At 38.0% G+C, this 24,239-nt stretch overlaps 1 protein-coding gene across 2 annotated transcripts in view; it reads right to left on the bottom strand.

Annotated features, from left to right (window-relative positions):
* The window catches only part of LOC148646959 (NLR family CARD domain-containing protein 3-like), a 239,015-nt gene that overhangs the window by 141,930 nt on the left and 72,846 nt on the right, over positions 1 to 24,239 (bottom strand). Inside the window, exons 12-13 of one of the 2 annotated variants that reach the window (XM_088608948.1) lie at positions 11,337 to 11,510; positions 2,326 to 2,499 (exon numbers count right to left, since the gene is read on the bottom strand). The exons of the other annotated variant lie outside the window; for it this stretch is intronic. Coding sequence (XP_088465074.1) covers positions 2,326 to 2,499; positions 11,337 to 11,510 — 348 coding nt within the window. The remainder of the gene's footprint in view (positions 1 to 2,325; positions 2,500 to 11,336; positions 11,511 to 24,239) is intronic. 2 annotated transcript variants of the gene reach the window in all.

Raw genomic sequence — 24,239 nt, forward strand, 5'->3', positions numbered from 1 at the left:
ATGTACTACTGTGATAATTTAAGTTATATGAATATAATCATATTGTTATTTATTTCTTTAGATAAGCAATTCCATATTACATTCCATATTAAACAAATTCTTAAAAGTATGAGGGTTTTTACTGTGATAACGAGTACAAATATTCAAAGAAAAGGTTAAAGCATTATAACTTTTTACGAAGTATATAAACTTAATATAGTCAGAAGGAGCACGTAAAAACTTTTCCAAACTAACCACAGCATGTAAACAAATGAAAGACTGATGTTTAAAATTTTTAGGAAGACAGTGGAATACTGGTGTGTATTTTTTATTTAAACTACCAATACCAGCCATATACAGTTTATATGATATGTTTATGTTCCTTAATTAATATCGTTTATGACCTTCAGATGCGTTATGCTCCTCTTCTTTTTATGCTCAGCTACTAAAATTTCCCTTTTGTTGTCAAATTCCATATTAATATTCAATATTAAGCGGATTAAAACATGCACAGTAAAGAGATTAAATGATTAAATCGTTTCACTAACAATCAATGCACCACGAGTGCCACCTGTCGGTCATTTCGGCCAGCCAATCACGTACTGCGGTATAACGCGGTGAACTGTAGATCATTTCGCACGGTACGGGGTTGTACCATGTATTTTGAATGGCTGCATCTGTAAGTGGAATGGTTGAAAATGTTAACAAACAACAAATCTTGGCATTTAAAAGGTGTAAAACTGTTTTGTGTTGCACATGATGAGTGTGTAGATATAAACAATGTACCCCCATTATCAATTCTTGTGAGATACTGTGACTGAGGTGGAATTTGAGAAGAGCTGTGCTGCACAAAACCCATGAATGGCACAACTACAGGGGAAGATGTAGCTAAGATGCTTCTTAATCATTTTGAGGAAAGAGGAAATGACAGAAATGAAATATTTTCTGTGACGACAGACAGTGCCCCTGCCATGGTAGGAAAACGGATGTGATATATGATAAATCTTTCTAGTATTTCTCCAAAACATGGATGTCATGTCACTCAAAGCACTGGGGTTTAAGCCTCTAGGTACAGAGAACACATTTACTGTTTTCCAGGGACAATCCTGCATGTCTGATAACTACTTTGTATCTAAGGTACTTTTTGGAACTTCTTCCTGAAATGTAACCTTAGTTGTTTAAAATGTTAATGCTGTGTTTAACTTAAAGCTTTAATAGCTTGGATGAATGGCAGCTCCTCAGCAAAATGATGAAGAAGTATCCACCTAAATTAAAACATTACCTTTTATAGCTAATATAACTCAAAGTATTATGAAAATAAAAAAAATGCTACAATGTTAATAAATTAAACACATAGAAAATAATTTGTAATGTGAAAACATTAAAGAATGGAAATGTCATTTTGAGGGTTTGACATAAATGAGGAATGCTTATTCAGGGGCTTAAGTTTATACTTTCAGCTAATATACAAAGAAGGCATTGTAGCATTCGAACTTCATCAACATCACTGTAAATAAACAATTATCCAATTCAGGGTCACAGTTACCCAGAGCCTGTCCCAGGAAGCACTGGACACAAGGCAGCACTGAACCCTGGACAGGATGTCAGTCCATCAAAGGGCACACACTCATACCAGTGCCAGCTTTCCCAGAAGTCTATTAACCTGCCAGCACGTTTGTAGACTGTGGGAGAAACCTGGAACACCTCACAAACATGTAGAGAACATACAAACTCCGCACAGACAGCACCCCAGATTCAAAAGAGATTCAAAGATGAGAGATAAACAAATTAATAAATATTGCAAACCTAACTCACTTCCATATCTACTTCCTTTCAGATGTATATAAAATATTAGAAAGAATGGAGGAATATAAGAGATAAGGGTAAGATTCAAGTGGAAAATGGAGGCTGGCACTCCCATAGCAAAAGAGGAATCTAAAAATATTCAAACCTGCATAAATCCAATAATTCACCTTCCTGGAGAGAATCAATAGAAACTGGTTAAACCTGCACAGACCTAGTGTTCAAATCTGCAAGGACTATATGATTGAAATTTCTAGAAGAAAATTACCTACAGAATTAAAAATCAACAACATATACAGTACATATTTTTAAAAAAATGGGAAAGCTTGTGTTTCGACCATCTCAGTAATCAGATGTTTACAAAGAGCCCAAAGACAAGAACTTGTATAAAATTAGACAAAAAAATCCTTTTTATATGTCACCCTTCTTTTTGGTTTTGTATTTTCTAGCTGTTACATTTTGATGCATGTGAAAAACAGAATGCTGTAAGACTTAAAATATCTAAAAAAAAACAATAAAAAGAAATCACCAGTGTTCACTTACTTCAGTGTTGTTAATTTACAGTTTGGATCCCTCTGAGCTGCAGACAGCAGTTTCACTCCTGAATCCCCCAGGTTATTGCGACTCAGATTCAGCTCTGTCAGATTGGAGTGGTGAGACTGAAGAGCAGAGGCCAGATCTTCACAACATCTCTCTGTTAGTTCACATTCCCTCATCCTACAGACAAAAAGACAGGAGCACAGCTGAACATCTGCACAGCTCATCCACATCCCTCTTTCCAAGTCTTCACTACAACACTCAGCTCAGCAGTAATATAAAACATCATGGCATTATCCATCTCAGAGTGTCCATGGATGAGGATGATGAAGATAACTGCTGCATCAAAGTGTGGGCTCCAGAAAGAAGAAGAAAGATTAGAAAAAAACTGTCAGGAAGGGAGACAGTGGGAAACAGGGAGACACATGAAGCTACAATGGTTGGAATAGGGAAATAGAATGAGAGAGACTTTGACTTTTAACCATTATAGAAATTGCTTCACATTTTATGGTGTTTTGTTAGAGTTATAGCTTTGGTTGTTATTCTTCACATGGTTGAATTCATACAAAATGTAAATTAACAACACTAGAGAAAGAGAACTGGAGATTTTGATTGGTATTTGTAGATGTGTTGAGGAAAACAACATTCTCTTTTGAAGAAAATAAACAATTTAAACAAAAACAAGCAAGGCTATAACTATAACAACACGTAATCAAAATGTGAAGCAATAAACAATCTCAATCATAATTTGGCAGAGGAATCGACCGTGTGACTGCATCCACTTTGTATGAGTCATGAAACTGAACTTCAGTATAAAACAGACGTCAAGAGAGAGCAAGTCTGTATGAACCAGAATTCTGCCTCAGACTTTGTCTGCCACAGGGGAAATCTTTAGAATTGGGATCCATCTGTACATTTCACTTGAATAACATTAATATTAATACAGTTGGACTCCATTGTCAATAGAGTACTGTACAGTAGTTCTGTTAAAATTACTATTATAATGTGTGAGAGAGAGTCAATTATGTTTGAAAAAACAAATTCACTTTATTATACCACAAAAACACATGGAAGCAGAGGTGCACATTTGTATTCCAATTGGGAGGGGAAAGACAAAGAAAAGACCCCCCCCCACCTCCCGACAAACTAACTGACTAAAAAAAACAACTAGATAGGCTAGAACTGGAAAGGTGGTCGTACCTAACAATGAGGCCATATAGTACAAAAAAAAAGTCTTCCGCGTCCTACTCATATCTACATTAACCAAACCGAAAGCATAAAAGAAAAGCACACAACATGTCTTTCCCCCATCCCTATAACACACCACTCAACTAACCTCATTCACCGTCTACGGTCTCTCAGTATTCCCCCTTTTGCAGTCTCATTTTCCCCTTTTAAATGCTTCTTCCACATTTGCTTAATACAATATCTTAATCGGCAGCACCCAAAAAACAGAGAAAACAATTATTGAAAAAAATAACTCTCCAACTGAGGACCATAACAACCATTGATACAGATTCCAGGTTAGTTAGAAAACTAACCATGTTTCTCCATGATACTGTGTCGTCACAGTGGTAGTGACCCCAACAAACAGGCGTGTCCACCACTCCAGACACACTCCTCACAGCCTGCTGGAGAACGTTTTCACATTTTTTGCAAGCCCTCTCCTTCAAGAATGGTGATGTGCTCACTCCCTCATCATGGCACCAGAGCATGGGGCACACATCCTCAGAGACCTCTGGGTCCCTGGCTCACAGACTCTCAGGCCCTGAGTCTCCAGCTCACTGACTCCACTGGCCTTTCTATCTGATGTCCTCTGAGATCATAATGTAGGTCCCTCACTGAGCCAAGCCCTTCTGTCGCAGATTCCTGGACTCACTGAGCCTCACCTCCCACACGCCCTCCGGCTGGTCCCTTTCAGGGAGATGACACCCTCTGCTCCGTGTCACCACAAGCAGCTTCCTGCTCTTTCCCTGATCTGGAGCCTCCTGCTCCCACATGACACTCACTGGTCCCCTCAAGGCCAGTCAGCACTCTGACTTCCAGGTCCACCTCCAGCCTCTGACATCCTCACTTGAAGCCACCAGACTAAGTCTCACACACACAGTCTCCAGAGACTCACTCCCACACTCAGACCTCTCACATTAACAACCCAGAGTCTGTCTTCATCTCATCCCAGACTCAACAAACTTTCCGTTATAAAAAAACAAATGCATAACCTCCCTGGCTCCTCACTCTGATGCCACTCTGTGTGTACGCTGCACAGGTCTGCCTTGTCAGTGTCACTGCCAGTAGCTCACTGATAATAATAATGGACATTTTCATAATTTTATTTTTTATTTTGAAAGGCTAAGAAAACCTTGTCAGTTCAGTAACATCACCAATTGTACTGATGGAAATACAAATCAAGGCTACTAAGTTTACAGAAAAAGTGAGAGAGGTGTGTGACAGCTGTGGTGTATGAAATGAGGGTGTGTGCTATGCCTACTTATTGCTCATACATGTCAGGCACCTCAAACTTCTCAAAAAGGCCACATATTGGAAGAAATTGTGGATTACAATGAAAAAAAAGTGGATTGTAAACTCTGATCTTTAAGAAATTTATAACTGAGCTGCCAGAAGATAACATTTCTTTTACTTTTTGCTTATAAAACTATGACTGTGTGTCTATAACTGCCCATAAGTATCTGTATAATTTTAGGTTTTGAGACCCATGGACCTGGCTTTATAAAATCTTCATGCAGAATGTGCTGTCTTTGTTCCCCCAGTTTCAGTAGAAGACACTGGAGTAGCACTGGGAAAGCACTGGAAAAAAATCTGGGTATTTTTATGAGCTACAACTTTAGAAGAAAACTTTTAAAGAATGACAATTAAACCCCATTGTTTTGTACCCAATTACAGTGTGGTGCCTAGTGGAAAGACATATTAAAATCAGACTACATGGGGCTCACACTGTCCAGTTTTTCATCAAAACTTGTATTTTATCTGATGGATGCCCGTTTCTTTTTCTTCAATTGTAGAATAAGGGAAATAACATTTGCATCTGCCATTGTTAGGGATAATATACAAAATTTGTCATTCTTTGTTACTTCCCTCTGCTGTTTGTTTTTATGGGGTTACCTGGGACATGGAGCTCTGAGTCACCCCTTATGTAAGATAACAGATGCAGGGGACACAGCTTAGTGAATAGTGTCCTAATGTTACTCTTTGTTACTTGGATCCTGATATAAATCCTTAAGGATCTATAACAGCTGGAAATTGATGTGTCTCTCATGGATACACTTCCAATTGGACACTATTTGGAATGATCTAAATTTTGATTTGAGAAATCCCAATCACCAGTTGATCCTTTTTAACTTAATTCCTAGGACACATCTATTGTCTCGGAGTCAGTTTCAATGCATATTACTGATTCCCAAAGTGCACACTGTGTTCCCAGGGAGTCACAGGCACATTCTCTTCTGTAGTATGGGAAAGCACTGATATTTTAGAGTTTTAAAGTTTTGGGGAAAGGTGTGTGCAACACTGTCCACACTGTTGAAGTAGACTGCTCCTTACTCCCCTTTGGTCTTATTGCTGAATTACCACTTCTATACTGACTGAGCAGCACTACAGAAAAGGGTCTAGCTGGCATTACTGCTGTGAAGACAGTGATTGAGACAGATGGAGAACAGACAAGAGAAAGAAAGAGACAAAGTTAAAGAGGAACAAGAGAGTGAGGAGCAAGTTTAAACCTGTGAGACAAGGAAATGAGAGAGGAAGCTTTTCTTACAAGATCAGGCATCTTATATTTCTCATCACAGTTTTATTACGGGGAAGGTGAGACACAGTGGGATGAAGAAGACTGTAGAAAGATGTGTCTGAATATTGAGCACTGAGTGGAACTTTTCTTTCTATTTAATTCCCACTTGCTCCTAATCAAAATCATGAACCCACCTGCAATATTGAACCACACCTCACTCAGAGGTCCCAAGCTCTCAGACAGGGTTTTAACTCTTGGTATCAAAGTAGTATTGCAAAATTCTGCAAATTTCAGTTCAAAGTCATGAACTAAGTGAAAGTACTGCATGGTTGCCATGTTGGTGAAGGAAGACGAGAATCTGCTGGTCTCACCCCTGGCGAGAGCAAGAGTTTGCGAGGATTATGATATAAAACTGGCCCTTCCTGCTCACTAGTCGATGTAAGCAAACAAGAAGCCAAAATTTGAAAATGAATATGAGTGTGTTTTAGTTGGTTGGCAGATTGTTCTTTTTTTCAATACTGTATGGCCTGCTTGCTGTGAAGATTAAAGATCTCTCCAAGCCCATTGTTTCTCATTTCACCTCTGATGGCCACAACCACTCTAATCTCTCCGTCTGTGTTCTCAAAGATGGTTTTCCGAACTCATACATCAGAAAGACTACTGAAACCAAAATGATTCTGCAGCTAGGATCACACCTTCTCCCTTCTCTTAACGACAGACTACTGTTCTTTTAAATTTTCTCCATTCATTGGAAGTTTCATTTCACACCTCTCTACACCTATTCTGACTTCACACCTCTTGATTGGCATCTCTTTCTGTCCCCTGCTCCCGCCTCTCACTCCTCCTCCCTCCGAGCCTTTGTTCTCCTGCTACATTACTTTTGCCTACTGCCTTGTCTCTCTCACACCTGAAGAAGGCTCCATGGCCGAAACGCTGTGTTCTCTTTCTTCTTTTTTTCAGCATGGAATAAACCTATTACTTGTAACTATATATTATGTCCTTGGAAAGATTGGACATGCTGACATAACACTGATGAAAGTGTACATACAGTATACACGTACACTACACTATGGACAGTATATGTACGTGGTGTAAGTGTATATGAAGAAGGACACATCTTAATGTGCAAAGTTATTGGCAGGTGATGTTACAGGAATACCTGTAATTATTTGAAGAGGATTCAATCTAATTGATTATTAGACTTTTGGAGAACAGTAAATCCTAACATTGAAGACTTGTCATGTTTTTCTACATCATGTGGAAAGCTTTCTAGCAGGATGTGACACAACTGAGGCTCCAGCATCTGCTGCACACTAAAACATAAATTAATTTTAATCATAATTAATCAGGTTATTTTTTACAACTTACAAGTCACCTCCAATATCTTCTAAAACAAACCATGAGACCATGAACAGACAAAAAGTTTTCTTTCACCTTAGTACAGCATTTTTACTACAGATGACATTATCGTAAACCGATAATAACAATGATCTCACACACCAAAATGCAACCTAAAATTCAAAAGTTGATGAAAAATATAAAATTAGACTATAATTAATAAGAATTGCTTACACTTATATCACTTTTCTGGACACTCCACTCAAAGCTCTTTACAGATAATGGGGATCCCCTTCACCACCACCAATATACAACCTCCATCTGGATGATGCACCAGTACGCTCACAACACACCAGCTCTCAGTGAGGAGGAGAACAGGGTGATGAAGCCAATTCATAGATGGGGAGTATAAGGAGGCTATGATAGGTAAAGTCCAATGGGAAATTTGGCCAAGATGCCAGGGTAATAAGCCTACTCTTTTTGAGAAACACCCTGGTATTTTAATGACCACAGACAGACCTTGGTTTTACCTCATTCAAAGGATAGAGCCTGTTTACAGTATAGTCTCCCCGTCACTATACTGGGGCATTAGAATACATACAGATTGTGGGGTGAGCGCACCCTACTGGCCCCACTAACACCACTTCCAACAGAAACCTCAGTTTTTTCCAGGAGGTCTCCCATCCAGGTACTGGTCAGGCTCACACCCGCTGAGCTTCAGTGAGCTGCCAGTTGTGATTTGCAGGGTGATACGGCTGCTGGCATATTCACTGGCATAATCACAGCCATAGATGTTAATGTGCACTGAGAAACAGGTTACACGCCTGCTAAACCACTGGGTCAATGGAAACCAAAAGAGTACATTTGTTTGGCTGACCACTACAACCAAGTCTGAAAAAAGTCTGAAAAAAGGGGATCTAATTGGTTCAAATTGCTGTCATTCATTATTGACCATTCAGAGCCCTAGGAGACATCACTGCCTCTGTAACATGACTCAGGAAAGAAAAACAAAACCTCAGCAACCGGTTTGTTTACTTAGCAACCAGGGGTCATCTGTTGTCAACAACTCACCCCTGCTGATAAGCTGGCAGTGAAAATCAATTAAAACTCCTCAAGCACTGCCCAGAGGATTAGTTCAAGTTCACGTTTTTTTTAACAGTCTACAGTAGAATGAAATATAATTCCTCCTGGTCCACGGTGCAAATATAGGCAGGAGAGACAGGACACTGACATAGACATTGTAGACAGGATAGTAGTCAGGATACACATAGCACAAAGTGCAGATAGTGCAAATTACAAGGCAATACATTATACAATATACACAACGCACTGGGGGGTTATATAGTAAAATAGCAATAACTATTATAGCTGTTCATATTTTTGAATAATAATTCTGGATATGTGACCATTATCATTCCAGGTCCTGTATTCACAAAAAATAAGTAACTTTACTTATATTTTCAAATTCGTCTTGATGTTCTATCCAAGCTAGTACACATATGGTAACATCTACAAGCATTTTCAGCTGTCTGACAAGGCTAAAACTTGAAAATTTGATCTTTTGAAAACCAAGAAAAAATATTTTTTGTTTTTTTTCCATTCTGCATATTTCTACCTGGTGAGAAGACACAGTAAGACATATACTATAAGAAATCTAAGACTTCTACTGTATACTGTATAGGTCTACTGTATAATTACATTTTGTAAAAGCAGAGTTATTATAAACTGTTTGAGAGGACATCATTCCAGGTGGAAATTGACTGTTTGGCTAAACTAAATTGTATCTTCAAACACAAAAACCAAAATGAAAAAAACGTGGATCCAGAAAAAGCATTTGACAGGGTATTACAACCTTTTGTATTTAAAACTTGTAGGTTTTCACAATGTTCTTTTTTATATACAACCAAAAGCACAAGAACAGGCTAATAGTATTCTGTCAGAGAGCTTAAATTCATACAGGGGAACAAGACGAGGAGATGCTTGTCACCACTGATTTATTCTATCAGAGCATAAGACAACACGATACAGAGGGAGGTGATATAGCAGGAGGAACACACAATCAGGCTCTTTATAAAAATGAGATGTTATTATATACAGCTGAAATTCAACAACTTTTCCTGTTCTCACAGATGTAATCACAGACTACAGCATCTTGTCAAAATAGGGATTAATTCTGAAGCAATGTTAGTGGGGAATCTATATCCCTGGAGGTCAAAAACAAATTTAATTTCCAATAGGATTGGGATAAGATAAAATGTTGAGCACTTTTAATACCCAGAAACCTAGAGAACACATTAAAATGTAACTAAGAGGTGCTAGAAAATGAGCTCAAGCAAGACTTCAATAGATGGAAACTGCTGCCTGTCTAATTCTTGAGAAGGATGAAGACAGCAAGAATGAAGGTACTTCCAGGATTTCTGTCTTGTTCCAGACCTTCCTTATGCGTCTCAATGGCCATTACTAAAACATCTGTTTCGTGTGGTTTAAAGTCAGGGTCCCATGCTATTGTGACCATCGCAGTTCCGTATGGGCTCGTGCCCTCTGCCGCTCCACCCCACCAGTTCGTCCTGCAACACTTGGGGCACGAAGCCGGGTTTCCGGCGTTATGCAACAGGGAACCAGCCACATGAGCTAAAGGAGACCTCCCTCAGCCCAGGTGGCTGAGGTCCCTGCTACGCACAGGGAGGGCAATGACGTCACCATGTCCGAACTAGCTCCGCTACACTATTTCTATAAACCCATCAAAATTACTATTTCTTTCTTTTTTTCAGAATACAACTTCTTTTCTATGTGATTACTGTATTTAAATTGCATAATTTATTTTCAGAATGCATTGCTTTGTTCTGCTGGAAGCAAGAAGGGCAGGCAGGCGAAAGTGAAACTAGAGACGCAATCGAAAAGGCAGGGGTTGAGCTGAGAGGAACTGATTAAAGCACGAGGGAGAGTCTGAAGGAGAGTCTTTAACATGCAGGGTTCAAAGCACAGGGATCAGTCCAAGATCTGGTCAAACAGGCAAAGTCAAAGTACAGAGACAGAGGAGAAAACACTGGGGAAATTCAAAGCTGAGAAGAAGTAAATGAGACTCTAAGTTTATTGATAAATTGATCAATTTTGCATACCTAACTTATTTCCATAGCTACATCCTTTCAGATGTGTATAAAATATAAGAATATACAGGAGGAATACAAGAGTAAGACACAGGTGAGAAAAGGAGGTTGGCACTTCCACAGCAATTGAAGAATCTAATACTATTCAAATCTGCATAAATCCAGCAATCCCCATTCATGGAGAGAATATGAGTAAAAAGTTAATCTTAAGTATTGAAAGAAACACCAATTACAAACAAAATATTATAAATTTGGAATCACAAATTGTTGGACGAATTGCGAGGAAAACCTGGCATATTATAAACACCTTTTGGTATGAAAATAAATTGATGAAAAATTATTGAAGAAATATAAACAAATCCTCATTAGTAGTCCTTTTATTTATTGGTCAAACACCAGATGAACTGCCTTCAGAGAAAGGAAGATACTTGTTAAGAACTGTTAGAACTGCAGCCATAAAATAAATCACTAGAAACTGGTTAAAGCTGGAAAGACCTTGTGTTCAAATGAAGAAGGACTCTGTGAATGAAATCTCATGAAGAATATTACTCCAGAATTATAAATCAACAACAACATACTGTATACACATGTAAAAAAGATGGGCGAAATGGGAAAGATTGCATGTCAAGTCTCTCAGTAATGAAATATTAACAAAGAAGCCACAAACAAGAACTTGTATAAAATTGCACAGCAGTTTTTTGTCTTTCTAGATGCCCCCCTTCTTTTTTGTTCTTTACTTCCTATGTATTTCTTTTCTAATGCATGTTGTGTGTCTCAGGATACCTAAATAAAACAATAAAAAAACTAAGAAATCACCAGTGTTCACTTACTTCAGGGTTGTTAATTTACAGTAGGGATCCCTCAGAGCTGCAGACAACAGTTTCACTCCTGAATCCCCAAGGTTATTATGACCCAGATTCATCTCTCTCAGACTGGAGTGTTGAGACTGAAGAACAGAGGCCAGATCTTCACAGCATCTCTCTGTTAGTTTACATCTCCACATCCTGCAGACAAAAAGACAGGAGAACAGCTGCACAGCACATCCACATCTTTCTGTTTAAGTCTTCACTACAACACCCAGCTCAGCAGTAATATACAACATCATGTCATTATCTTCTCAGAGTGTCCATGGAGGAGGATGATGAAGATAACTGCTGCTTCAAAATTTGGGGTCCAGAAGGAAGAAGAAAGTGTCAGGAAGGGAGACAGTGGGAAACAGGGAGACACACAGAGTTACAATGAAAAGGAAAACAGAAAGAAAGACTTTGACTTTTAACCATAATAAAAATTGCTTCACAAATATTAATACTGTATATTTTATTATTATGTTATCTTCTTATAGTTATTTTAATTAGTTATAGGGTTGTTGTTGTTTTCTTCAAATTAATCTCAATGTAAATTACCAACACTGGTGTAAGTGAACTGGAGATTTTATTATTGTTGTTTGTAGATATTTTGAGAAAAACAACATTCCCATTTGAAGAAAAAAACAACAACCAGGGTTTTAAGTATAACAACACATAAAATAAAAATAATAAACAATAATAATGTGAAGCAATAAACAGCATACAGTACACAAACACAACCCTTATATGCCAAATCCCACTAAAAAGAAAAAAAAAACAACGATAATGAAACTAAACAAACCCCATTCCTCCCAAAAATATACAACACTGCACACTTTTTACACGTGACTACACATACTCCCACATGTAACATAGTCAAAACACACCGACACCTTCAAACAAGAATCTCTACAATTTAACTGGAGGCACCATGGGCGACTGATTTTTTATTAAGAAAAAAAACAATGAATTGAATAACTTAGGAATTGCATGACTTTTAAAAGCTATTAAAGACGGGTTTAGTTAAAAAACATTTTTTATGCGCATTAAAATGGATGATTTTTCTTCCTTGTGAACAGCTTGGAAATGTACGCTTTAAGTTACTTTTTAATAAAACGTTTAAAACACTTGAATTTCATTAACACAAAGAAAAAAATCATATTCTACCATCTTCCTATGGTATGAAGCAGATCAGTAGGTCTTTTTTTCCCCAATCAGAGGCTGGGAAAATAGCTCCCCGCCCACTGCTCTGCGTCAGAGAAGAGGCGGCACTAAGAGATGGAGGAGGCATGGAGCTCTATAATACAGAATAAGCCGTCTGCAGCCTGGAACGCTTAAGGCACAGATCACGTCTGCCTGTATAACTTAGTTTTTAAAATTAAGCAACGTAAATCATTTCCTTTGACCTTTCCAAGTCCTTTAATTATCAGTAAGGAGAACTACTTTCTCACCAATTATATTTATTTTTTAAACCATTGTTAAACAAAGCGATCTTATTGTACATCCTAATGACATGACATGTGGAAAGATTATACATTTCAATTGCCTTTAGTTTTTTTATAAATTTTAGCAAAGTGTCATCAAAACAAATACCACAAAACTATTCTCGATTGTATTTCTGAATGTAACGTTGAACTTTCTGGGGTACAGTATGTGTGGAGTTTGCATGTTCTCTCTGGGTTCATGTGAGTTTTCTCCAAGTACTCTACAGGTACCTACATACTGGTAGGGTTAATTGGCTTATGCAAATACTGGCCCTGGTGTGAGTGTGTGTGTATCTGTTTGTCTACCCTGTGATGTACTGTATTCTGTGTATTCTGGGTGTATTCAGCCTTGGGCCGTTGCTTGCTGGGATAGGCTTCAGCTCCCCTGTACTGGATAAAGAGATTAGAATTATATATATATAGATTATAAAAATTATTTTATAGTGCTGGCTTAACAAAACGGCTTTTCCACTCTGGCACACAAGTATCCATAACTAGTCTGTAAACAAAATGCCTCTAAATATAAATATCTTCAGATGCTGGCTCTGGATCAGCATCAGCTATGTTTGCCCATTCCTTCAATTTATGTGCATCCAAAACACAGTTGAACGCTAGCAATTTCACAAAATCTAAAATACAATCCTCATTTCAGTATCTATGTAAACATACAGTCTGTTAACTTTATCATCTTCCTCTGCAGTCTGTAACATCTCCTGTACATTTGTCAAAAGTATGCCTTACCCTCTAAGGAAGTGTCCTTGTTATCAGTGTATTCCTCAACTTTCCCCAAATTATCTTTTTCCTACCTACATCTCTAGTCTTAACATGCTCCATGAGAACTTAATTCTAACCTGTGCCTTTTCATCTACCACATAGTACCAAACAATCTTTGTCTAATTTTACTGTACCTGCCATTTTTTTGCATCCTGCAGATAACACTTTCAGTTATTCTAGATGAAACCTTTTCTACTACTTTGAGAAACTGAAATCCTATTGTAATTTTCATCCCTGTCCCAACTCCTCTTCATTCTTCATTTCAACTATACTGTTACTACAGGAAGTTTCAGGTCAACATTCCAGCTTCTGTGTTGTTCATTTATTTCTTCCTCACTGTTCAAAGCTCCTCTTACTTTCTTAACTCTACTGCTAGTAGATATTTTGTCCATACATCCACCCTTGCTTCTTTTTCAGACTTTCCATCCTTTTCCTTCAGTGTCTGCAACCTGGCATCTCTTATTCTAGCCATACCTTGAATATCCATATACTTTGCATTCATTTCTAATATACACCTGTATTCTGTTATTTTACATATGTTGTTTTTTTTGCAAGAGCTCTTCAGACACGCTGTTACTAGCCTGCAAATAACTCCTAATGCTTTGGACCCTGCAATAACTCAGCCTAACTAAAATCCTCAAAAACTGCTTGTATTAATGTGTTTAAATCACAAACATCATATATAAATACCAGCCACGGAGCATTAAAAAAAGCTGCATTGTTTAACGTCATACTGATTTAGTTTATTTAAAGGGAACTAGAGAAACCAGAAGGGCTTCTTTTTCTAGAAATGATGACTGCACATCCTTTTCACTGGGGTAATTTAATCCACACCAAGCAATCTCCAATATGTTCAGAATTTGAGAGCCAGAAACCTGATCGGGTTGCAGTATGCCTATCTTCAAGTCTTTGCACTGAGTTCCTATCAGGTTTTGAGTAAACTTCAAAATCCTCATCCTCATTCAGTACCTGTCTGGCTTATTATCTGTCTACTCCTCACCTTGCAATCTTCATTCGTCTGACTGTTCTTCTAGCTGTCCTCAAGAACATCTACATTCTGTGGATGACAGGGCCTTCTCTAGCTACACCCCAGGGCTCTGGATTTGTATCCCCAGTGATATTAGAGTCACTTAACCTGAGTGCATTTAAATCTAACCTCAAAACCTTTCTTTTTAGAAAGGCTGTTTTTTAGTGTCTGTATCTGCTTCATTTTCTAACATTGGTAGCAATTCTAACTGCTTGTCTTTCTTATTTGTATTTACTTTGTAACTTGTGGTCCTCATAACTGTTTTTACACCTGCTATATTGTTTTGAGATACTTGGATATGTGCTATATTAAATAAAGTTTCTTGTTCTTGTTATAGAGAAACATGATCAGATTTTCCCTGGTTCAGAAAAAAATAGGGTCTAAACTATACTGGTGTGTCACTCACACCCTGTTTGCTAAATGACTTTGCATACTGATCTGATTAATCTTACTGTACATATTCTCTGAGCTTTCCCCATCCTGTTAGATTTATAATTATAATCTCCTTCTCAAAAAGATTAATTTTTAAATATCCGTTTTCACTGTTACCATCTACCACCAACACAGTGACAAAATATATACTGATCTTAACTTGACAGCTGCCGAGTCCTAAATTCATCCTGCTACAACATTGAATAAAAAATCTTTAGATTTCTATATTTATTTATTTAGTGGTTCCATTAGTAACAGGCTAAATTACTTTCTTTGAAAAATGTATTTTATGTGTTGCAAAAAACACCTGACTTGCTTTAACACAATATATTTACAAAACATTTCCCCTCACGATCTACCTGAATGCTCAACTATTTGAGAAGCCTTCCATGAAACTATGTTTGCTACTAATTCATATACTGTAAGGCTTTCTGATAAAATTACTGTTTTCCATGTGTTAATGTTCTGAATCTTTATGACCCATCAAACCTTCATTCTCACCCTGCCAGAAATGCACCTGATTATTCAAGCCCCTCACTCTCTGCCAAATCTGCTTCAGGTTCACATGTTCTTTGTAATACATGGCTTTCTGTGATTTTTTGTATATCTAAGGTTTTGCAAGTGTCCCTGCATCCCTTTTCTGCACTATGTCTGGTCATGACTTTTTTTATAGAGTTTCCTGATATGGAACAACTCCCAAGGCTGAAATTCTCCATCCATCCTAATAAATGGTCATTCTGGCGCCTTACTATCTGCGAGATTCCTTGGGAGAGTCTCATCCCAAATTGTTTAAAACCCTAATGTCAGAGAGCATGGTTACTCATCCTCCACCTCTATCAGCCAATCAGAAACTGGTAGGGCAGGGTCTCAAATGCCCGCAGAACTTTCAACCAATGAACAACCATAGTTCCTCCAGGAAGGGGCCCCTCCAGGACATTCTCAGACTCAGTTCGGACAATCACATGACGGCCAGTGTGTCCGAGTGCCAGGACTTTACTTTGTTCTAAGAGTCGAGATCGGAGGTCGCCTGCTCGTAACCAAAGGATCCGCCTGAGGTTACCCTAGCAGAAAGCCTCATGGAACAGCTGGTACCCCACCGTGAATATGCTCGCCTGATCAACGAGTGAACTACGGTCGGAACTGTCGACAGCTGAATCTCAGTATTCAGGACTAGCGCTACAAATGGAATGACCGGTCTTCTTCCCGTATAAAAAGTGTGACTTGCTCGCACTCGCAGTCACTTTTCATGTGCACAAACTCTGCTAGTGAAGCCAGGACTAACTAGCCGGTGTTCAGAGAGCCCACTGCCAGTGCACCACAGCAGGAATCTCTCCCTCCTTCTCCCACACCTCACACCAGGACTGCCTGGCACCAGGCCAGTGGATGCCGATTGGACGCAGAAATAGCCTGTCGGTGTTCCTTTGCGTCTGCGGGAGATCTGAATCCACATAAATTGGATGAGTGTTCAACATTCTGCATTAAAGCTTGAGAATTCAATTGTTACCTCAACCCCAGTTGATATCAGTTTAATTCCTATGATTGACATACTTGCTTTTAAGTATCTAGTGTAGAAGTTGTAATCAAAGCTCATTAATGAAACAGTATAAATGACTGGTTTACTGAATGTATGTCTCTTGATTTGTTACTCTTCGTGATTGATTTTATACCTTATGTATTCTGCTAACCCTCACTCTTAAGATCTTTTATGTTTATATGCACATTTTATATATTAATAATATATTCTCGTGTATTAGTATCTGTGTGTGTGTTGCTGAGTTATTCAGCAAAGAATCATTTTGTGACTTACTGCTACAATTAATAATTGTCCCAGTAAATGCACAAAACCCCTACAACCAGCTCAATTTCTAAAACTTTTTTCTCATGTGCATTTTTGTATTTATTTACATCTCTAACACTTAAATGTCCTAAATTTTCATTTGACATAATTCTTTAGACTGAATTTTAGTTTAAGCCTTAAAAAGCTTAAGGTTTCTCTAATTTTTTTTCTTGTCCTACAGAGCTCTTTAATTGTGAAGTTTCCAGCATGTTAACATTAATCTATGTACATTTTAAACTGTTATACTAATTACCAAATTACTGTATTATGGCTTAATTCACCCTTTCCTGAACTTTTATGGCAAGCAGTGCTGGTGCTGTCTCTGGTGCAATCTTTTGCAGCTGAAAGTTCACTGTTTAAAAGAATAAGAAATTAGATTGCTCATAAATCCAATCACTTATTCCCATGGTTCTCAAACTGTGGTACGCGTACCACTGCTAGTATGTGACGCGCCCCCAGGTGGTACGCCAGATGACCCTGGAAATTTGTTGTGTGCACTGACAAATTGGGTCAGGTTTTAATATTTTCTATTTTAATAAAAATAGTGTCAAATACCCAGCCTACGTACTATGATACAGTTCGCGCTTGTGCTTGAGTGGACACAAGTGCTACTATGTGATTCTATACCATTGTATCGGAACGCATGTTATGAACGTAAGTGACCACTTGTATTTAAAAAAGTTATCTTCAGCAAATAGGGAGGTAGGAGAATGTGCGTGATTTTGGAACAATGCCAATCTTGTGAGCACAGGAAAGCGTAATAGATAACAGTAAAATATTTAAGGACTGTTCTAGGTTAATTTGAGAAAAATACACGAGCATTTCTGTGTTTCGCTCCCATGCGCATGAAATAAAACTTCTTTTAACTTCTGAGACCGAAACAGAAAAGGGGGAAAATGCAAGCTTGCAGATTGCTAAAGCAGGTAAAGGCCACACTATTGGTGAAGAACTTTGTTTACTGTTGGCAAAAGAGCTGAAAAATATTATGTGTGGAGATAAAGCTGCTAAACAGCTCAACCTGCTGCCCCTTTCGAATGACACTGTCACTCGTAGAATTATTGATATGGCAGATAATGTCAAACGTACACTGATTGAGCTCATTAGGATGAGCAAATGCTTTTCAATGCAATTAGATGAGTCTGTAGATGCCATTGATTTGGCCAATTTGCTCGTTTATGTTAGATATGATTTTTAAGGCACGTCCCATGAGTACTTTCTGTTCAGTAAGCTGCTACCAACAAAAACTACAGGAGAGCACATATTTTAGCTTCTGAATGAATTTATCGAAGAGAATGGCATCGACTGGAAAAATGCGTCAGAGTTTGTACAGAGGGTACTAGAGTGATGACAGGCAGACACAGCGGTGAAGTTACACGAATTAGAGAGAGAGTGCTCCAGATATGAAGTGGACGCACCGCAGCATCCACTGCGAGGCCTTGGCTGTCAAGAAAATGCTAGAGGATTTAAAAACTGTTAGATCTGCTGTCAAAGTTGTGAATTGTATCAAGGCTCAACCAAGGAATTCACATCTGCTTTGCTCCACTAAACAGGCTCATCCCTCTCACTGAAATGGTAAGTCCTCATTGCTATTTTTATTATGCATGCTCATGTTGGTCACTGAAATTTTCTGTGGTTCCTATGAGAAGAAGACTTACTAGTTAAAGTAGGTGGTAGATGGATGCTTTGGTTTGATCAGGGATGGTACTTGGTCCAAAATGTTTGAGAACCACTAACTTACTCTATATTCTATATAACACAAAGTAATTGCTCTCTGAAAATGCTACTTTTCTTGTTTGTTTTGGAGACCTTGATCGATACTGATTTACGATGTCAAAACCCATTTATTTTCTATTGGTACAGATGCAGCCATTGGTACAGACACGTACCGCTGTTGATTGGCTACGCCATCGTGCGTCACACCACGGTACGTGATTGGTTGACCGACAGGCACTCGTGGTGCGTTGGTCGGTTGTAGAAAGATTTAAATGTCTTTACTGTGCCCGCTTTAGTATTGAATAATTATATGGAATTTTACAACTGAAGGGAAATCTTAGTAGCTGAGCATAGAAAGAATAGGAGCATAACGCGTGTGAAGGCCATAAACAATATTAATTTTGGAACATAAACATACCATATTACAGTATATGGCTGGACTCAGTACTTTAAAGAAAAAATACACACCAGAATTCCATTTCTCCCTAAACATTTTAAGCATCGAAGTCTTTAACATGTGAAATAACGTGTATAAAAAGTGGTAGTTTTAAGCTTTTCTGTGAATACGCTCGATACTGGAGCCAACAAACATACTTTTAGAATTTGATTAATAGGGAATATAATATGGAATTGCGTATCTAAAGAAATTAATAATGATATAATTATATTAATGTACTACAACACAATAGTACACGCTATACAATGTCTGTTGATACTGTTTGTGTAGGGCTGTTTCACCACTCCTCATGTGACCTTGCGGGTGGTACTGTGGTCTAGGTGCCTGACTTATAAACCACAGGTTGGGTGTTCTCCAGCTGGAGCCATGACTTTTTTTTAAAAAAAAACATTTCTTTAAAAAAAATAGCAATGTTATGCACAATTAATTGACTTTTTATATTTCTAAATATCACAACATGTTCGAATTTAAGTCATTTTTTTATAACAATGAATAGTTGCAAAATTGTAAATACGACGTTTACATTGGCATTATTAATTTTTTCACTTGAGTGTATGGACGATTGTCAGCTGTCACTGAGAGCAGATCCCCCTCTTAGGTTGAAAATACCTGTGAAACCGGTTTAATTCGTCACAGCCAGCACTCCCGCAGAGAGTGATGAAAACCGTGCTGCGCCCTCCTATTTGGCATTTTAGTTATGGAGGCGGAAAGACGCACCACACACCTCTGGGTGCCTGACTTGTCGCCATCTTTAACCATTCCGTGTTCGAGTCGCAGCAGGTAGAGACACGTACGAAAAAAAGTTCATTCCAGCTACAATACATATATATTTTTGTGGTAAGAGGGAGCAAAACACCAGTATTTACTGCTAATAATTAGTGTACGATTTAAAGTTGAAATTCTGAGCCTAAATATAATGTTAAAATCTCTACAAACGAAGCAATGTAGGAAATGCGCACACAGAAATACACAGAAAATAAATCCGTTCTGACATCTCAAATCAGTTTCGATCAAGGTCTCCAAAACGAACAAGAAAAAGAGCATTTTCAGAGAGCAATTACACCGTGTTTATGCAGAATAAGTGATAAGATTTATGAGCAATCTAATTTCTTATTCGTTTAAAACAGTGAAACGGCTGCAAAACATCAAGGTAGCGATTTACGTTGCATTGTGCAGTTTAAAATAATTAAAAGTCTAAACGGTATCAGCTTTATTTATGGGTTTTTGTTTGTGCATGAACATAGTTACAGTATACTGTTATTTCTTTAGATACGCGATTGCATGTTTTTTTTTTAATTCCTGGCAGGACCAGGCGTAAGAATGAGTCCATAAGAATCAATAATAGGTTTCATTGTGCTTTGACAGATCGCTTTGACAGAAACCAAATTTTCCAAATTTAATATGTGCTTTTCTATATTTATTTTCAATTAATGGTCCATAATATTGCTATTCTATTTTTTCAAAGAAATGTTTGTTAAAATAAAAGTTACACCGCTGGCTGGATTTGAACAAATCTAGTGGGGCACCTAGAGCACAGTACCACCCGCAAGGTCGCATGAGAAGTGGTGAAACAGCCCTACACAAACAGTATCAACAGACATTGTACAGCGTATACTATTCTTGTGTATATAATTATATCGTTATTAATTTCTTTAGGTACGTGATTCCATATTATATTCCCTATTAATCAAATTCTAAAAGTATGCTTGTTGACTCCCGTATCGAGCGTATTCACAGAAAAGCTTAAAACTACCACTTTTTATACACGTTATTTCACGTTAAAGACTTCGATGCTTAAAATGTTTAGGGAGAAATGGAATACTGGTGTGTATTTTTTCTTTAAAGTAGTGAGATCAGCCATATACTGTAATACTGTATGTTTATGTTCCAAAATTAATATTGTTTATGGCCTTCACACGCGTTATGCTCCTATTCTTTTTATGCTCAGCTACTAAGATTTCCCTTCAGTGGTAAAATTCCATATAAATATTCAATACTTAAACGGGCACAGTTAAGACATTAAATATACATATACATACTGTATACAGTACAGTTTTGCATACAGTAATATGTTTATGTTCCTGAATCAATTTTATGAGCATGTGAAAGGCATGGTGAATCGGAGATTCTCAAAAATTTCTGTTGTGACTGGAGACTCCGCTTCCAGATCACCTGGCACTCGAGAGGTAGCCACATGAACACAACACACACATATGCAAACATTTCACTATCAAAACAAAGGCGATAACACTGGTTTCCTACAAAAACAAACTAGCCTGGAATTAGGGGATAGCTTTGCTTGCGCTGTGGGCTCACACACAGAATAAAGTAAGCTTGTTTCGGTATTATCAAAACTAATCATTAACTCAAACCAAACACTTGTTTTAGAAGTGAAATGAACTGAATTGGTAATCAACTCAAGCATCTCAAATAAATAAGCTGTTTGGATTTCTCACCGGTATAATGGTTTCTCCCGCAATCCTGTAGGACCCAAATTTTGGCATGCCAACAGGGGCTGGCTTAGTAGTGCCTGTTTCAGGATTGCACATGCGTGGTTTGATTTGTATGAAGGTACCGTTAAAACGGGGTTGTATTTTCTAAAATAACAGTTATGTACGAAATTGAGTATGATATTGTATTTTTGGTAATAATATGTTCATTGTTTAGTAGTATATTTGATGTAGAAATGTGTATATCAGAATTCTGATTATTATTTTGTCAAATTATTTTTTGTGTTTTATAGTGGAATATTCTAGGGGGAGGAGTTTAACCTAGAAAAGGAGCTCTTCAAGTTAGGAGGGGGGAGTTAGGAGAAGGTGGATTGTGGGGTAGAATTGGAGCTGCCTGCAACAATCTAGTGGTTTTTTGTACAGTAATTAATGTATCTATTTCGTATTATAGCTTTGTGTTGTTGTTTTTTTGGGGGGATAGTTTGTGATTTTCACTTTGTTTTTTTGGGTGTGGACTTTGGGAACATAGTTCCTCATAATAAACACCATTTGTTTATTAATACCGTAACTTGCGGTATACCGCGTCAAGCACACCACAAAATAATGCGGTATCGCTTGCTTATTTTGAATGGCTGCATCTGTATTTCTGCTCCAGAACAATTGTGCATTTCCAACATTTCTCTATATGTTGCAATTTTAACTTTATATTTAGGCTCAAATTTCAACTGTAAATCCTACCTAATTGCTAACAGTAAATACTGATGTTTTACTCCCCTTTACCACAAATATGTATTTGTATTGTAACCAGGATTCACTTTTTTTTCTGTCTGTGTTTCTCCTTACTCTCTCTCACCCCCTGCGATTTGGACACAGAATGGTAAAAGATGGCAACAAGTCAGGCAGCCAGAGGGAAGGTGGGTCGTCTTCCTGCCTCCATAACTACAAATCCAAATAGGAGTGGCTTAAGTGACATACAGAGTCATGTAACTGACAGTTTGAGGTACTGTTTCGTGTAAATTTCACTTTGTTGCTGATAGGTTAAGCTTCCCAAACTCAGGCCCAAAGTCATGTGACTGATTTTTCTTTCTGTTTCTTTGACTAAACTCAAAGATCACAAGCGCCACCATTTTAAATGGGATGTGAAGTTCTTAGTTCAGTTTGAATTTTAACTGTATGTACTGGCTTTGTATTTGGCCAGTGCTTTAAAGAGAGGGAGCACCAAAAATATTTGGAGCCATCTCCGCTTTAAAGGTACCCTCCTCGTGGAAGAATTTTCACTTGAAATGTTTGCCCAGCCTACTAGAGGAATTCAAGAGAGATCCTGATCTTCACCATCCCCTCAAACACTCTACAGACCCTCCACCTGAGACTGTGTTTATCCTGCTCTTGTAGAAGAGGAGTTGGGTCTGGCCCAGCAGAAAGTGCACTGGGTACAATTCTCTTCTTCCTGACATAACTCACCTTGAACACAACAGCAGGGCTGCTGAAGGCCAGACTAAGGTTAGAGAAGAGACTCATCATGGGAGTCAGGGAGCAGGTATTGTAGCAGTGAAAGTGAACCTGTTTCTCTGCAAAGAAGTGTAACTATAACCAGAAGTATAACATTAAATTCATACAGTATATATGATATGGGATGACCTAAGTTCTTAATTTGTCTGATGTTGTGGCCCACTTCAGTCAATTGCACAAAAAATAAACTTTTAATTTGGCAGTGGCTCCTCCTGAAACAGCCATGAATCAATCTGTGAAGATATTAGGCTTTTCAGAAATTTCAACTGTAATTCTAACAGTGATCACAAGATGACTTCAGAAGGTTTGTGTGCCCAGTTTTTCACTTTACCGTGCAGTTTATTACAACCAACAAATAACCTCCTTACTTTCTGTAATTTAAATTTTAATTTAAGGTATTCACTGAGTCTCTTAAACCAAAAGAAAAAAATCATTGGTACGCTTGTCTAAAGGAAAATAGATTGAGTCCTCACTACAATAAATCAAGTGAGAAAAATGTGTATCCTGTGTGCACTGTTCTCAGCTGTATATCATCAAGTTTACTCGCAGCCTCTGATGATCAAGAAACTTGCTGCCTCTTCACTGCGCTCCGCAGATCCCGAATGTTTTGAGAATGAAAGTGGATGCCTTGCATGATGTTCAACCTCTCCGGACGTTTTATCAATCCCAATCCAGTCCCTTCTGTTTCTCTCTTTTCTCGATAATCTCTCCTCTTTTCCTCCACTTGTTCATTACATTTAAACTCACCCCTCCGAGCTCACTAGCCAATCCGTATACTCCGGATCTCTCCACAGTGCTGGCGAGATACTCACTCTCTTTTTTTTTCTCTCGGGTCACATAGCCTTGGAGCCCCTCCAATTCAATGAGCACAATACATGTTTATTTATCCTGGTTGAACTACAATGTAACTTGCATTTCACCTGAACATGTTTACATTAACATTATATTCACATATTGTACTGTACTAAAACAACAAAAAATCCATATTAAAACTGTTTACATAAATTCACACAGGATTACAGAAGGGACAGACAGACTCTGCTGGATCTAAAACAGACACAAACTACTTGACAACAATGGTAGTGCACAAGACTCCCCACTGTGAGTTGTCAGCTTTGGACAATGCGGGGTGTTTGGAGTGTGGGGTCCACCGGCTAACTGTCTGATATCTCCGAAGAAGACAAAGTGCCTGTGTTGAATTAATA

This window comes from Lepisosteus platostomus, chromosome 16, assembly GCF_059453375.1.
Source record: "Lepisosteus platostomus isolate fLepPlt1 chromosome 16, fLepPlt1.hap1, whole genome shotgun sequence".
Classification (NCBI taxonomy): domain Eukaryota; kingdom Metazoa; phylum Chordata; class Actinopteri; order Semionotiformes; family Lepisosteidae; genus Lepisosteus; species Lepisosteus platostomus.